A 16,629-nucleotide genomic window follows, 5' to 3' on the forward strand; every position below is an offset into this window, starting at 1 on the left:
CTCTCATGAGGTACCTTTCCAGTGTGGTTGCTTTTGCAATCATGTTTTGAAACTCTTGGTGTGTACTTTTGCATTTTTCATTAAATGCATATGCTAGACTTAGGGTAGGTGATGTGTGTGTACAAGAACACTCTGGTTCCAAGCTAGGTGTGAGATAGGAGGAGAGTTATCATACTCCTGGGTCGGGGCAGTCCCAAGCACTGATGTAGACTGAATGGAGAACGGCATGAGGGAAGCCCTCAGGGGAAGGATTTGAGGGTGCTGGTTGATGAAAGACTCGGTGTGAGCCAGCAGTGTGCACTCACAGCCCAGGCCAACCGTGTTCTTGGTCACATGAAGAGAATCGTGACCAGCAGGTTGAGGGAGGTCATTCTGAAGGAGCATTTTTAATCACATAACCTGTTGTCCAGGCTGTAATTCCATCGTGTGCACCCACAAACAAGAGCAAATGAATTGGGAGTGTTAACAATGTCACCTGGTTACAAAAATGGTCTTGCTGACTGCTGCGTGCAGGAGGCCAGCTGGATGGTTACGCTCTGCTGTTCTTCACCTTAGCACAGGGTTCTTTCTTTGCAGTTCTGCTTGAATTCATTAGGAGCCGTTTTTCTGTTTCTCATGTGTACTTTCATGGTATGTACTTCATTGTGCTGGAAGTTAGTCAGTGGCAAGCTCTATCCATTATTCTACATGAATGCATGTGTGCAAGTGTGAAGGTAATATGTTTTATTTACATACGTAATGAACAAAATGCAGTATGTATCACACTTTCAAAATGTACCTGCAAGAGATGAATGATAAAAACACATGGTATCTTTCTTCTAGCTGTGGGCATCCCTGTTCATTTCAGGGGGAGTTGCACTAGATGATATTTAAAGGTTCCTTCTAACTGAAATGATTCTGTGGTTTCTATGATCTTCTGTGTTTAGGAATAAGCATGGCAGTGTTCATCCCAGTGGGATGCAGTATATATTTATATACTGTTACAATGAACAAAATGCTGCTGGAGTGCAGGTGAAAGAAGGGAAACTTCAGAACTTCCCCAAGTCTTTACCGTAGCTCACATACTTCAATCTTGAAAAAAAAAAAAAAATTATGTTTACAAGACAGTCTTCTATATAAAATACAGAAAGGATTTTTCTTAAATATTTGGCTCCGTGCTATAATTTGAGGGAAGGAATAATGTAAACTGAAAAGCTCAGTCTGCAAGCAAGTGACCTAGATTGCTTTCGAAAAGACTTTGGGAGGATGGCAGAGCAGTGCCTTCTCTTAGGAAAACTGTGGGTATCTGGGTGCTGTCAGCTGTGTCCTGGGGCCGGGGTGCCAGACAGATGTGTGCGTGCCTGCTGTGCTGAGCCGTGGCTCTGAGCAGCCTCCAAGAGAACCTCTGCAGCTGGCTGAAGCTGACCAAGTGCTGTGCTTGTGCTGCTAGTGGGTTGGAAAGCTGTTTTCAGTTGTTTTGCTGTGTTTGTTCCTCAAAAAGTGCATGTGCCTGATCAGATCAATGATATTCAATTTTAATGCTATCTGTTCCCTTTTGCAGGACTCAAATCTGGGTATTTTAGGAAGAGTGTTTCTAGACCTGCTACAATTAGTGCTTTCCTTTGCCTGCTGCTATTTCTTTTATTCTCTGGGTTTCTTTTGCCCTTAGCTGTTTGTTTCAGCCTTCCTTCCTTCACTGCTGTACCACATACAAGAAAGCCTGTAGAACAGTTGGCACAGTGCTCTTCAAGGACCCTTTGATATGTTAAAATAGATCCTACTTAGTGTGTGCAGATGTGACCAGCTGGTTCTTCATGCCTTGCTTCTTGCAACAAAAAGAGGGCTGTGCACTCCAGAATGTAAACAATGTGTAGTTTTTTAAACAACTTCAAATTCTACTCTTTTCAAAATCTTTCTGATACAGCTATCAGCAGTTAACCTTTAGTGTTACTCTTCTTGCCATGCTGCAGAAATCAAGTTTGGTACCACTTTGTTTCCTTCATACGTTGACAAATCTGTATGGTCTCTTCTCTCAGCCTTCCTTCAAAAATGCACATGATGAAGCTGTTTAAACATAAAATTATCCCCAAATGCTGTTACTTTTTTGTGAGTTATCAGTGTCAAGTAGGAGAAGCAGGTTTCTGTGCTAGCGACAATCGGGATGCGATCTTTGACTTGGGAATACTTTGCTGTGGAAACAATATTGCTATGGACATGGCACAAAACAAGCTTGAGATAAATCATGAATGTACACAAGTCTTAATGGATTCAATCTTAGAGTACACAAGTCTTAATGGATTACTTTTCCATTGCTGACTTCCAATTAAGAACACCAGCTTCCTGTTTTTCTTCTTTTGAAGTCCTGTCCATCTGAGCTCTTACAATTTCTGAAATAGCCTGTCGAAACAAGAATTCAGTGAAGTGACTGGAAAGTGACTTCTACTTAACCTTTCATTTTATAAACAATTGGCTGGGCCGTAAATAGTTGAAAACAGTCTATATTTAGGCCCTAATTTAAAGAACTGATATCTCCACATCTGCTTTGTCATAACTGGTAGTAGTTGCTAAATTATGAAAGCTCACAGCTATTACAGTTGCTTGGAGGATCGCTGCGTGTTCTGCCATAATGCATTCAGAAGCTCTATGCGTTGTGCATGTATAATAAGGCAGTCTAGCAGCTAGCGTAGGCACTGAATTACTTCAAGTCTCAGTGACTTTCTCAAGCAAAAGCTATTGGCTTTTTGGAAAATAACTGAGAAGGACAGTGGAAGTACAGCAGACTTCAAAGAGTCAGAAATGCACTAAGAGTGAGCTGGGGGACTGCAGATGCTGCTTGCCTGCTCTGTTGCGTTGAAAAGGAAGATCTTGCTCAGAATGACTGATCAGTTGTAAGTTCAAATAGTTTCTGAAGGTTAGACATTGACCCTGGTTAGACAGTAAGGCAAACTTCTGTAATTATGGGCTTAGAAATAAGAAACAAGATGGAGAAGTAAAAAAGCAAAGTTCCTTATCTTTAGAAATTGCTAATGTTTGTACTTTACTAATGTCAAATACCTCATTGGTTGGTATTGGGACCTATATCATACAACATCTTTGGCGATGCAAACAGTGGGACAGGGTGCACCCACAGCAGGTTTGCTGACAGCACCAAGCTTTGTGGTGTAGACAACACAATGGAGAGAAGGAACCTGGCCAGGCTGGAGAGGTGGGCCCATATAAACTTCATGAAGTTCAGCTAGGCCAAGTGCAAAGTGCTGCATCTAGCTCAGGGCAATCCCAAGCACAGATATAGGCTGGATGGAGAATAAATTGAGAACATCTCTGAGGAGATGGGAGTTGGAGATGTTTATTGATGAAAAATGGCACATGGGCTGGCAGTGTGTGCTTGCAGCTCAGAAAGCCAACTGTATCCTGGGCTGCATCGAAAGAAGCGTGGCCAGCAGAGTGAGGGAGGTGATTGTCCTCCTCTGCTCCATTCCCTTGAGGCCCTACCTGCTGCACTGTGTTCAGCTCTGGGGTCCCCAGTACGGGAAGGACTGGGAACAGTTGGAACAGGGGCTCTGAAGATGATCGAAGAGCTGCAGTGCCTCTCTTGTGAAGAAAGGCTGAGGGAGCTGGCTTGTTCTGCCTGCAGAAGGCTCTGGGGAGCCCTCATTGCAGCCTTCCAGTACTTGAGGGAAACTTAGGAGCAAGAGGACTTTTTACATGGTCTGATAGTGATAGGAGAAGGGAGAATGGCTTTAAGCTAAAAGGGAAGATTTAGATTGGATGCGAGGTGGAAATTATTAAGAGGGTAGTGTTTGCCCAGAGAGCTGGGGGTGCCCCATTACTGGAGGTGCCCAAGACCAGGCTGGTTGGGCCCTGGTTGGGGGTAGCCCTGCCCTGGGCAGGAGTAGGGCTGGGTGGGCTTTAAGGGCCCTTCCAAGCTAAACTGTTTCACAGTAAGGCGCCTTCTGTGCCTTCCCATGTTAAAAATAGCCTTCTTAAGATTTCAGAATGGAACTGCATATTGCAGTAAGTGGTGGAAATTATGTTGTAGCTGGCACTTTTTGATCCCTATGTTAGTGTGTCTTACAGATTACTGTGTTTATGTAGTTGTTCTCCAAAAGCTACTTGTGAGGTAGAACGCTTTGTTTGCTTTTTGCTTTTACTGTCATTTTGTGGTGTTAGCTACGAAAAGAAGGAGGAATGCTACCTCAGACTGAACCTACAGGTCTGAAGAGTTCTATAATTACTTTGCCTCTCTAACATATTGCCGACTTTCTTTTTCAGAGCCATGGTGTCATGGAAAGGAATATACTTCGTAGTTGCACTGTTTTTGGGAAGTTTTTTTGGAAGTATTTTCATGCTTGGTCCTTTTCTACCTTTGATGTTTGTCTCCCCGGCCTGGTATCGCTGGATCACCGACCGCATTGTGGCCACGTGGCTCACACTTCCAGTGGTAAGTTACAGTGTGAACCAAGTTCTGAGTAACTGTTCATTTTGCTTACTAATGCTTTTTTTCAATAATTTGTTTTTCTAAACAGACTGTAACTTTATTAACCATCTATGAAGGGTAATACTTCAGCTCAGTGAATGTTGGCTGTATTCCTGTTTACAGTCCCTCTCTTCTACAGCTTAATGTATAGATAAATTACTGCTGTGTGTTGTTTGTACTCTTGAAAAGGCCTTTTCATGTTATCTTTATCCATTGTCAAATGCTGATCTGAGAAGGGTGGGTGAAACACTAACAAGCAAAAGGTTCTTTTAAATTGCAGAGATTCCTAAATGACTCTTCTTATAAACTTCTGCTTCCAACTGTGCTCCAGCTATCTAATTACAGAAATTACTTACTGTATGGTATGCTCTGCTGACCTTCGCTATTCTCTTACTTAATCCTCATAGAATTTAGTTCATCTAGTTATATTAGACAAATGGTCTCAGGTCGAAAAGAAGGAATTCCTTTAGAGATAAAGTTGTCCTCACAATGCATTAGCTTTGTAGCTGGGGGTCTCTTCTTTGAACTCTTCCTGTAGAAAGGTGATGTGCATAAGGTCTCTCCCTTCATCTCTTCTCCAGAAATCAAGGGACTTTGTTCCTCTCCTTTTAAGATTTGTTTTTCTGGAATAAGATACTGTATTAGTGCTCAGAAATGCATATCTTGTGACATAAATGAAGGTTTGTTACATATCAGATTGTTTTTTTTTTTTCTGTTCTGTTTGTTTTGAAGGGTTGTGAGGTTCATCTTCTAATATTGTACCCTTTTCTCCTTTACTAAATGCAATGAAATTAGGAGGTAAGCAATAATTATCAGTGAAGAGAACATAGGGACTGTAATTTCTTGCTGCGATGAAATATAGCTGAGTACTGATAGTGTCACAAGCTTGATCCTTGTTGAAAAGCTGTTTTTTTATTAGGAAACAAATTTGTTTACCAGTGATAGGGATTAATTTGCATTGATGATAGACTGTTGTTTTTCTTCGGTGAGTAAAGTCATAAAATTAGATGTATTATTTGTAGGCTTTGCTGGAGATGGTGTTTGGTGCCAAGGTGGTTGTCACTGGTGATGGATTTGTTCCTGGAGAAAGGAGTGTCATTATCATGAACCATCGCACACGAATGGACTGGATGTTCCTGTGGAACTGCCTGCTGCGATACAGCTACCTCAGACTTGAAAAAATCTGTCTCAAATCCAGTCTCAAAAGCATTCCGGGATTTGGTAGGTCTCTAAATGTTTTAATTGGAAGGGAAAATCTGTTCAGAAATTCTTTTGCACAGCATTGTTTATGCCCAAGTTTGAATTCTATTTCAGTTTAAAAAAAAAAATATATCTTCTCTTAAATATATGTAGTATACAAGATCCTTTGTCTTCAAAGAGATCCCTGGACTGCATGCTTAAGCATTTATTTGTAAAAATATTGCTACTTTATTCACTGAAAGTAAATTTCAAATTGTAAATTTGATAATTTCAGAGAAGATTTTAAAATTCTTCATGGTCTTTTTCAACACTTTAGCTTTGGTGGGACATGAAATAATCAGTATTTATAGTGGCGTAAGATGGGAACGGATCTGAGTTGCACATACTCAGAGAAACCATTTTAGATATGCCAAAAATTGCTGCCTAAGTGGTTTCTGAACAAATCAACAAACTTATCTGAAATAAAAGCATCCCTTTTGCATTATATTTATCTCTTAGATTTATTTGCTGTTTTATACAAAACCAGCTTGGGCAGAACATGAGTCAACTTTATCATGTTGAAAGAGTAACATTATTTATGGTTGCCTTTTGTCAGGTCATTTATCTGAGCAGATGATTCTGGCAGCATTCCATAAGGAGGAACTCTCATACTGTTGTGCTTATACTGCATTCACTTGCTGGGTATTTAGTCCTAAGTAAAAGCTGCAACTAGGTAACCCGCTTTTTTTCCTAATATTCAAACATGGTCAGTTTTGCTTGACAAAAGACATCTCCTCTAGCATTACAGGAAATGAGAAAATACGTATTTAGATAAATGTTTTCAGAACACAGTGGAGATGTTTTGAAGTCTTGGAATTGGCTGCACATGCAACTTTTAAAGGAAATATTGGAAGATGGAATCCAGGATAACGCTCTGCAAGTCTGATAGGTTAATCTTCAAAAGAAGCGTGTTTTTGGGTTTTTTTTTTTTTTTTTTTTTTTTTTTTTTTTTTTTTTTTGTAACTAAGCATGTGTGTGCCTGCTTAGTATTAAAATGCCTTTAATAAAACTCAAAGGTCAGCTCAAGAGTCTGGGATGTTATGTGTGCCTGGCAAAAGTTTGCTCCTGAAAATGCCTCTAGCTGCTCAGAAGTTTTTCAGTCCGCAGAACATAAACTTAGCATATCTAAGAGATGTGATGAATGAGCTCTGGCAAACACGGTTGCAGCAGTCTTACCTGCTCACAATAACATCTTGGTTCAAAGTTCTGACTTAGGTGCGTAAGCTACTGCTGGCATTCTGGATTTGTACTCCATATTGTTAACTGCGATGGTGGAGGTGGTACAAACAGACACTTCTTTTGTTCTTGTTGTGGGATGACGGTTCTTGGCAGTAGAGTGGATGCCTGGATCTGTAGTGTTATGAACTGCTAGTTACGTGCCAAATCCTTAAATATCCTCTGCAGTATATGTGCTTTGAGTAATTTTGATTGCAGCGTTGATATTTTAGCTTAATTTTTAGTAAACTATTAATCTAATTTATCACAGGAGGAAATTCAGCCAAACCACATCCTTAACTCAAGCCATAATTTGATAGTCTAAGTCATGAATGATAAGCATCTATTCAACTGCAGTATATCTAAAAAGAGGCCTTAGAAATTCAAGTCTCCCTGTTCAGTCAGCCTGTATTTTGGGTAGCAGATTCTTGCAAAAATGAAGTATTCCCAATAGATGGCAACTGAATGGTGAGACTCTGGGATTAAATGAAATTTGGCAAAAGATTTCATTATGAAATTACGTTTGGGATGGATGTTGATGCAGAGAATGGTGTCCATAAAGAACAACCCTGCAGTAAAAGTAGAGTTTCTTCTATTTACCTCTAGTGGCACTGCTGCGTTACGTGATAGACCTTCAGTAGGCATTTGCCAGATGTTGTTTGTTGAAGTGTGTTCTGTGGTTTTTACATTAACATTTTGCTCATTTTATAAGTTTTAAGGCCAGAACATAGCTTAAAAATCAGGTGGACAGTTTCAGTGCACTGCAGCTATGGTTCAATACATTATGTATTGATCATTAAGGTATGTATGAGATTCTCCTGCTCCAAGTGATATAAATGGTAGGTAGAGCAAGGCTGTGAATGGAAATAGATCCAGAGTCCTTGTCACCTCCTTTGTAGGTGAAAAGTGTAAAGGTATCGTATTTAATAAGTCTATATTGCAAGTAGGCAATTATTTCCAGTTAGTTATAATTAAAATCAGGAGAGAGTATTTCAAGGAGAAGCATAGAGTCACTTATCTAGTTGTTAAGTTATTAATTCTTTGCATTCCAATATATCCAAAAACTTTAACTTGATTAAATGTGAGCCTTAAATAAAGAAACCCAGCAGAAAAACAGATGGACCTTCTTTCCTGGAACCGTACCTTTGGCTTGATGAATTGTGTGCAGTAAAGTTTTTGAAAAGGGGTATTAAATTTCAGAAACATTCTTGCAGCGTTTCAGTACAACTTGCCCAGGCTGGAGTCTCAGGAGAGCGCTGCTCTGCTCTGAGCTGTTGCTGCAGTTTCTCATATGACATCATCGGCAATTACTGACATACTCTGCAATGTCAGTTTTCAAGGAGAATTTCTAATAGCGTTGTCAGTTTCCTGCACAGCTCACAAGATAGGACTTTTCTACAATTATAGATACGCACAATTTATATTTTCCATTAAAAAAGTAGCAGAGGAAGTGATAGAGGTGGTGATGCTCTTGTGTTCAACATACGCTGTGGAATACATAATGTCCAGATTGGTTCCAAGGAGCATACACAGTAATGTCAGATGACCAGGTAATGACTAAGTGATGAGTTAGTTGCATCTTTTCATGTTTTCTTCATAGTTTCATTTGTACAAGCCTTGATTTGACATGAATTTCAAAGGAACTGGAACTAGAGATGTATTTCAGTGATTGGCAATTTGGATGTGCTTGTTGTTGTAGGTTTCTAACTCCTGGTGGGCTTGCAGTCATACATCGATTTTAGTGCCTAAATGTGCCTCAGCATTTGTCCAACAAAAATCAATTAGTTTTTCATTACATTTGATCGCTCTCAGAGAAATGGGTGGAAAAATGAGAGGGTAACTAGGGGTAACACAACAATTCACGGCTGCTGTGTGAGATAATGTTCGTTCTGGTTTTGCTTAACGGAATGGAAAAGATAACATAGTATCTGAGTGCACAAATGGAAAGTATGAAGGTGCTTTAAGCACCGCTGATGGACAGATCTTGAAGACTTAACATTTTAAAAACTGTTTGCTAAGCCTGGAGCGTATTGTGGCAGAAAACGTCAAGGCGATAAAGGAAAAAAAACCCAACCAATAAAATAAGCAAAACTGGCAAACCTAGAGTAGTTAAGATCTGAGTTAACTGACTAACTCTGCCCAGATCTTCATCTGTGTATGCAAGTAATTGTATGACTAATATTGCTCTTACATAGACTGTAGGATGAAGGAGCTTTTTGGTTATTTACCACTTGTCTATTCACTCAAGTTTGTAACTCTCAAAGGGCCAAATCTAACTTGAGCCTTGTTTTGTAAAGTACCAGGGAAGAAGAGGATTTGCGATTTCTTTCAGCTCTAGGCTTAGCCCCACCAGTATTCTCCTTCACATTGTTGGATCTATTATAGCTGTCCATGTGTGTGAGCTTAGCCTGAAGCAAATTCAAAGAATTTGAGCCATCTGAGTTTTCCATGAAGCAGGACAAAACAGCTCCAATTATCCTGCCTTTGCCATGGGCTAAGAGCGTACATACAGTCAGTTGTATGTATGTGATGGATCAGCTATCTTGAAGTAAAATATTGGTGTAGCTAACCTTCCAAAATACTATCAGTTAACTCAACCAAAGTACAGTTACAGTGGAACACTGCAAGGAATCTGTACACATTCATATTGGCAAAGTGCTTGTGCTACTTGCAGCTGCTTCTATAGGTGAGATTGTAAATACTTCAGCGTAAAGCATCTTTGTTCAGGTTACAGTGGATTGGCATTCACATTCTTATCAACAGAGCATACTGGTTTTAAAAATTAAAACTATAACCTATTGAACTTCCTAGTATAGCTCATGTTTCAGGTATCTTTGTTATGATAATATAGTCTGAAATTAGAGTTTTCAGATGTGACATCTTGTCTTGTGGAAATTCAATTATGAGCTGCCAGACTTAATTACTTTCTAGTTTTTATCCTAGGTGATTTTGATAGTGGAATTTAGAGAGTATGCTCTCTAATGGAAAGCACAGTTATTATTCACGGGTGTGTATGGCAGTGGGAGATCCTCTTGCATTCATCTGGAGATCGCTGCAACCTCTACTCTCTTTTCTTCTCTGAAGTGACTGGATACCAATGCATGTAGCAGGAAGAATGGTCAGAAAGAATTAGAGCTCAGTGTGTAGCCGGAGGATCACGATCTCACTGCAGTCACGGAGACGTGGTGGGACATGGTAGTGGAGTTGCTCATTATGATGACCTGATGGAGATGAGGACCTGGGAGTTGTGGCGGACAACAGGTTGGCATGAGCTAGCAGTGTGCCCTGGTGGCCAAGAAGGCCCATTGAATCCTGGGGCGCGTTAAAAAGAGCGTAGCCAGCAGGTTGAGGGAGGTGATCCTGCCCATCCTATAGTGCCCTGGTGAGACCACATCTGGAGTACTGTGTCCACTTCTGGTCTCCCCAGGTCAAGAAAAACAAGGAATTCTAGAGAAAGTCTGGTGGAGGGCCACCAAATGGCTAGGGGCCTGGAGCATCTCCCTCATGAGGAAAGCCTGGGAGACTTGGTTTGTTCAGCCTGAAATAGACTGGGAGGAGATCTTATAAATGCTCATAAATACTTAATGGACAGGAGTCAAGAAAATGGGGCCAGGCTCTTTTTGGTAGTGCTCAGTGACAGGGCAGTAGGCACAAACTGGAGCAGAGGAAGTTCTGTGTAAACGTGAGGAAACACTTCTTTCCTGTGAAGTTGGCAGAGCACTGGAACAGGCTGTCCAGAGGGGCTGTGGAGTCTCCTTCTATGAGGATACTCAAAACCTGCCTGGATGCTTCCCTGTGCAACCCACTGTAGGGAGCTGCTGTAGCAGATGTTGGACTTGATAATCTGTAGAGGTCCCTGCCAAGCTCTACGATTCTATGATTTATTTACAAAAAGACATGTGGAAGACTTTCTTGGAGAAGCAGCATTAGGAGTGAGGGAACGATTATACCTGGTAGCAAAAATGTAACTTAATTTGCTCGCAATTCTGCATGCCTTTTTCGTGTTGGAAGAAAAAAGTCTTAGGTTCCCTATCCCCAGTTTGATCTGGTTTTTACTGGATTACTCAGTGAACAAATCATAGGAATGTTTTCAGATGTATGCAGCAGAAATTCTCCCAACTCTATCAGGAAAAATATATGCTGTTGTATTTCCATTAAAACTTTCCTTATCCTTTATCTATAATAAAAATTCCAGTCTCTCTTTGCCACCTTTGCCTCTCCCAGACAAACATCAAAAGAGTGAGATCAGATTATAACCTTTCTCATTCTCTCCGTTGTACAAATAGCAGTTGGTGAAGAGAGTGTTTACTTTGTCTGAGCTCACCTAATAAATACAGCACAATTTGCATGGCATGTTTTTCCAATTTACATTCCTTTGCTGTTATCACTAGGTTATGCTGCTGGACCTCTATGGATCAACTCTTCAGGCCCTGTTACTTAGGGGTAAGGTCTTTCTCTGCCCATCTCAGCTTGGCTGGTCCTACTCTCACCTGGCAGCACTGGACACCAGCTTGACTGAGAATGTGGGTTGAGAAAGCTCACCTTTGTGGAACCCAGTGCAGAGATGCAGCTTGAAAAGTTAATTATGCCCTCTTCTGCTTTCAGGTTAGGCAGCCAGTACTTTCTGTAGTCTTTACTTGTGCAGTCTTCCCTTAAGGAAGTAGAGCATCTGAAGAAGATGCCAGCCAATGGAAAAAGTATTGAATTGTGAAGAGAAAAACATCTCTGTCATCCTTTTGAATACTTAAGTTTACATGCACGATTTGACTGTGTTGCTGTATTTTTATAAAGCATTACAAAAAGCAGCCTTTCTGCCAGTCTAGCTGCTAACCCTTTGCTTTAGTTGCAAATTATGTTATTAACGATTTCATACAGAACATCAAATCACATTTGAAATGTTATTTTAAGATAGATGTTGTAACTGAATAGGTTTAATGTTCCTTCACAGTAACTAAAGCATTTTAGTGCAAGGTTTATTTGGAAATAGCACTAATATAGTTGTAGATTTAATAGGTCATCTGATTGTCTGTATTAAGTAAAAATAATACAATTTAGAATGAATATTTGAGTGCTAAGTGTCCAAATAGGATATTTCGGAACCATGATTAAGGGATTGAATATTGAAAGAAACCTTTGTATTTACTGTGATAGATACTGTGCATCTATTTGGATCCTGTCTTATGATTCTGTGTTTCTAGCATCGCCATTTGTTCACTCAGTCGTTGAAGAAAAAAAGGTTTGTTTCTCCTGTGTTGTAATAGACTGTTATTTGGTCCAAGTAATAAGCAGGCTGTGAAGTAAATACCTGTGTAAAATCTGAGTGTAAACTGAATGTGACTACAAACATAACCAAAAAACCAGATGCAGATTAAAGTAATATACAAAATCTGAAAGGGCAAGGTAATAGCGAAAGCATACCAGTGTTAAATAGATACTTTAACACAACTGAATCAGCTTTTTCACTATGGAGCTGGGAGTGCTAGAATGGATATCCGTGAATTTTATCTCTTAGCTAGTTTTATAGTTCTAATTTGCTCAAAGAATGCATCAAATCAGATGGTCGTTCAATTCACACCACTATTAACTATGTTATTGTTAATGAGTGTTGTTAAAAACAATTGCAAGGAGTGGAAATTGTGCATTGCAAGGCTATTTCAAGAAGCATTTCTTTAATTACTTTCCTAGTTTATGCGCTTAAACCATTATGTGGAAAAAAAACTTTTAATTTTTAATTTGCTTTCAGCTATTAGACATAAAACTATCCAGAAAAGTGCAGTAAAATGAATGAGTCTGATTGAACTTTCAGAAATCTGTTCAGCACACTATAAAGATCGAAACTTAACCCTGTATATATAATAACACTAACCCTGTTTTCCAATGTAATTTGCTGCGTGCTGACATGTTTTCCACACCTACAAAATCTGCAAAATAAGGAGTACTTAGAAGGTGTGCTAGTTGCCTTGTATTTTATGCAGTGAAACACTTGGAGTACCAAACTCTGATTGGACCTGTGATTTGTATGCATGATCATGAGCTTCCAAGTGGTTTCTCTTACTAACCCTGGACATGTGGTTCACTGTTATGTCAGAAGCCTGAGCAAGGCTATGTCCCTATTGAATATACTCACTGAATAATGCTTTTATTTGACCAAGAGAACCCTTGATATGAAAAGCAGTGAAAAATCTGATGGAAGAAAAGAGGGAAGATGAATGGGTAGAGTGAGGAGGCCCCATAGCTAGTAGGCCTTACACTTTCCTTCTTAGTTTTATAGTTCTGAATCATTTATTGGATGTGCGTGTGTGATTTAGTTTAGCAGTTGTAGGAAATACATGGATACTATTGCTGGTTACCATGAAGTGCATTGGAAATGTTATTACACCAATGTACTCAGCATGAGGAACACGCAAGAGCAGCTAGAAGTCTTGGCTCAGTCCCAGAGCTGCTACATCCTTGGCATAAGTGAAACCTACTGGGAAGAGTTCTCCTGTGACTGGTGTGTCATGTGGATGGTTCTTGTTGGTGGCAAGTGTCCCTTGGCAGACCAAAGGTTTGGGGGAGATAGAAGTGTAGTCTTAAAATAAAGATTTGTAGTTGCTGTTAGCATTTTTAATACAGTGCTGCAAACACTCAACCTGTATAAGCTGTAATTTTCTTTATCCCCAAGGTAGTAAGGAAACTCTTAAGTACATCTTACTTCTCTCGTTCAGAGATTTGAAGGTGCATCTTTTATTTATTTATTTTTTTTCCAGCTAAAAAAAAATGGTTTAAATGTCACTGTGGCTAGGTATTCTACCTAGTAAAACTTTTGTGCTGCTAACCATTTTGCAGGTTTCATTAAGAGATCTACTGTTGTATGCTTTTCCAAGCTGTACTGGTTAGCGTAAACGTTGAATGTTACAAGATGTTTTTCTAATCCAATATTTCTCAAAAATCTGCAAACAGAGAATGGTTTTTCCCCGTTCAAGTAAATGCTGCCTTTGGTTGGAAAATTCTTCTTGCCCAGCACCTTCTGGATGACCAAAACCACTGTGCAAGCAAGCACAATGTAATTACTTTTGTCAGACAATATCTTGTCCTAAACTTAATCAGCTGAACAGCATCTCTCCCTGCAGGCAGCACATGAGAAGGTACTTCCTTCTGCTTATTTTTAGATCTTGCTTATTGGCAAAATCTTTCCTTTTACTCAATGCTATATTGAATTCCTCCACCTTCCTTTGTCCTCCCGTTTGGACCTCACATCATGTCTCAGACTGGTTCTGCGTTGTTTTTCCAGCAGCATGATGCAGACAGACTGTGGCATGGAAATCAAAGCAGGAGCCTGTTTTCATTCTGTTTAAAGACATATGTCGGCCAGCTTGTGCCACGTTTCCTCTCTTGAATCTAATAGAACGGTGAGCCATGCAAACGGCAGACATCGCCGTCACTGGTTGTATGGACCAGGACTGTGACTGAAAGCAGGAATTCACATTCATGTCACACTCCACTGGAGGCTTTAGTGCTGAACAAATGTGGAGGATTGTTCAACTTTCATAGAAGTCAGAATAGTTTGGCCTGGTGTGCTGTGCTGGAGGGAAACCAGGATCCTTTGCTATCTGTCATCTGACTGTTAGATAATCTGCTCTTGTAGGAGCAGTCAAGGCTTTTTTATCTAATTATATACACATTTAAATATAGAAAAAACCTTCCAGTACACTGAATGTTATATTTAGATTATAAAATCAAACCTGTGGTTATTTGTGAAGACTAGATGCCTCCCAACTCATTTCTGTCTTTTGTCCTTCTTCCTTGACACTGTCATTATATCACTGCCTGTTTAATTTTTCATGGCCTGTATATAACACCACCACTTAGGATAGCAACGAGGAAATGTTGGATATCTTCTGCTTTAAGGGATGTTAAGCAAGTAAAATACAAGTCACCCAAGCAGCTTTCTTGTTAGCTACAAGTGTTGTGTAATTTGATGTTCTTGGTGATGTTGAAGAAGGATCACTGGAAAGAGTTTACTATGGAAGCTTTCATGTAATTTAAAGCCTCGTGCTCCTTGCGGAGATCCAAGGGAGAGGATGGAATCTGACAGGTTTGTTTTTTTTTTTTCCATGGTCCCTCTCTATTGTGGACCAAAATCACGTTTCCTGAGGAGCTGCTGACCTGGGACGATATCAGCGTGCTTCCCGACTGATCACTTATTCTGCTTCTTGCTTCCCTTCCTTCCACCCACAAGCTGTGCTGAGAACTTGAGGACTAAGTTATTTAGATCTGATGTGTGATACCAAACAATGAAATGGCTTAGCACAGTACAGTTTTTGCATAAAGCAATTCAAGGGGACTGACTTGAGTACATAAAACATACAGAAAGTTTAGACAGTATGGTAAGAATGAGTGGAAGGAACATACCAAAATGGCTGTAGAACTTTCCTAAAATGTGTTTTGCACTCTGTCTGATGGAGCTTGCTGTGTCCTTACAGTTGTGCCTGGGAGAAGGCATTTCTGTTACAGCTTAGAGGGCTTTTTTTCTTTGCTGTTTTAAAGAATTTAATTTCAGTTGGGGTGCCCCCTAGAATAACTGAATGCTGTGGTACCGTTTGGTATTTGACATAATTTTGTATGAAAAGATCTCCTCTTTGCACTATTGTAGTAAAACATGTTGTAATAATAGAAGGTGGTTAAATGCCAGAACAGAGCATATTTCAACTGTGGAAGTCGCATTTTAATTATTTCAAAATTGATCTTTATTTTTCCCTGCAAATGATTTGTTCAAATATGGATGGCCTATACTGAAAAAGCTGTATGGGCAGCTACTTAAAGATGTGGGCTCACGGTATGTGCAGGGATGCACATCAGATCTGGTGGTGAACATATTGGGTTGTGTACAAAGGTTTTTTAACAAGACGCAGTTTAGAAATTTGCCAGGATTTGCTGAGACTGCATCCCAAGCATTTCCCTTCTTAATTCACGTAACCCTTTCCAGGATTCAGCTCTCTGGATATCGTTCATAATCTGAGTATCTGAGACTCATTAGGTCCAGATTGCAGAAGGCATGTTGGCTGTGTGGGCTCCATCTGCTTAGCTGATTTTAGATAAAATGTTGCGTCTGACACAATCTGTACAGTATTTAGGAATAACAGACACTGTGGCAGTATGACCATGAAACATTACTAAAGGTGTATTTTTAAACTACAGGCTGGGCGATGCAGGTTGCTGCCTTTATTTTCATTCAGAGAAAATGGGAAGATGACAAGGGTCACTTTGAAAAAATGCTGCATTATTTCTGTGACATTCATGAGCCACTACAACTCCTCATCTTTCCGGAAGGAACTGATCTCACAGGTAGGATAAATTTGTTGTATTGTGTAGTTATTGATATGGAAATTCCTCGTTGTTTGTGGAAATAATTGAAAAAGCATCCAAGCTAGGAGCAATACTGCATTCTCTCAGACAGTAGAAAATGTAGTTAACGATCTTGATGTGCTAATATACCCAAGAAACACAGGCATGGTTTCACTAAGGGGTTTACCAGACTTCCAGAAATAACTGTTAAGTTTCAAAAGCATACCGTAATTGAAAGAGCTTAACATTGGTTAATTCTACCTTTGTACTGTATTGGAAAAATAGTTTACAAGACCTGGAATAAATTACTTTTATGTTCCTATTTTCCATGTGACTGGGATGAACAGTGCAAAATTATGAAAGGTGATTGAAGATGAGAGCTAATGATTCTA

At 39.8% G+C, this 16,629-nt stretch overlaps 1 protein-coding gene across 1 annotated transcript in view; it reads left to right on the forward strand.

The window, feature by feature from the left end:
- Positions 1-16,629, forward strand: part of LCLAT1 (lysocardiolipin acyltransferase 1) — a gene marked incomplete at its 3' end in the record, with an annotated part of 71,852 nt that overhangs the window by 2,942 nt on the left and 52,281 nt on the right. Inside the window, exons 2-4 of the mRNA XM_079550826.1 lie at positions 4,252-4,420; positions 5,479-5,677; positions 16,091-16,237. Of these exons, the coding sequence (XP_079406952.1) occupies positions 4,256-4,420; positions 5,479-5,677; positions 16,091-16,237 (511 nt within the window). The 5' untranslated portion in view covers positions 4,252-4,255. The remainder of the gene's footprint in view (positions 1-4,251; positions 4,421-5,478; positions 5,678-16,090; positions 16,238-16,629) is intronic.

The sequence above is a fragment of the Tetrao urogallus genome (assembly GCF_951394365.1).
Source record: "Tetrao urogallus genome assembly, chromosome: 2".
NCBI classification, from domain to species: Eukaryota; Metazoa; Chordata; class Aves; order Galliformes; family Phasianidae; genus Tetrao; species Tetrao urogallus.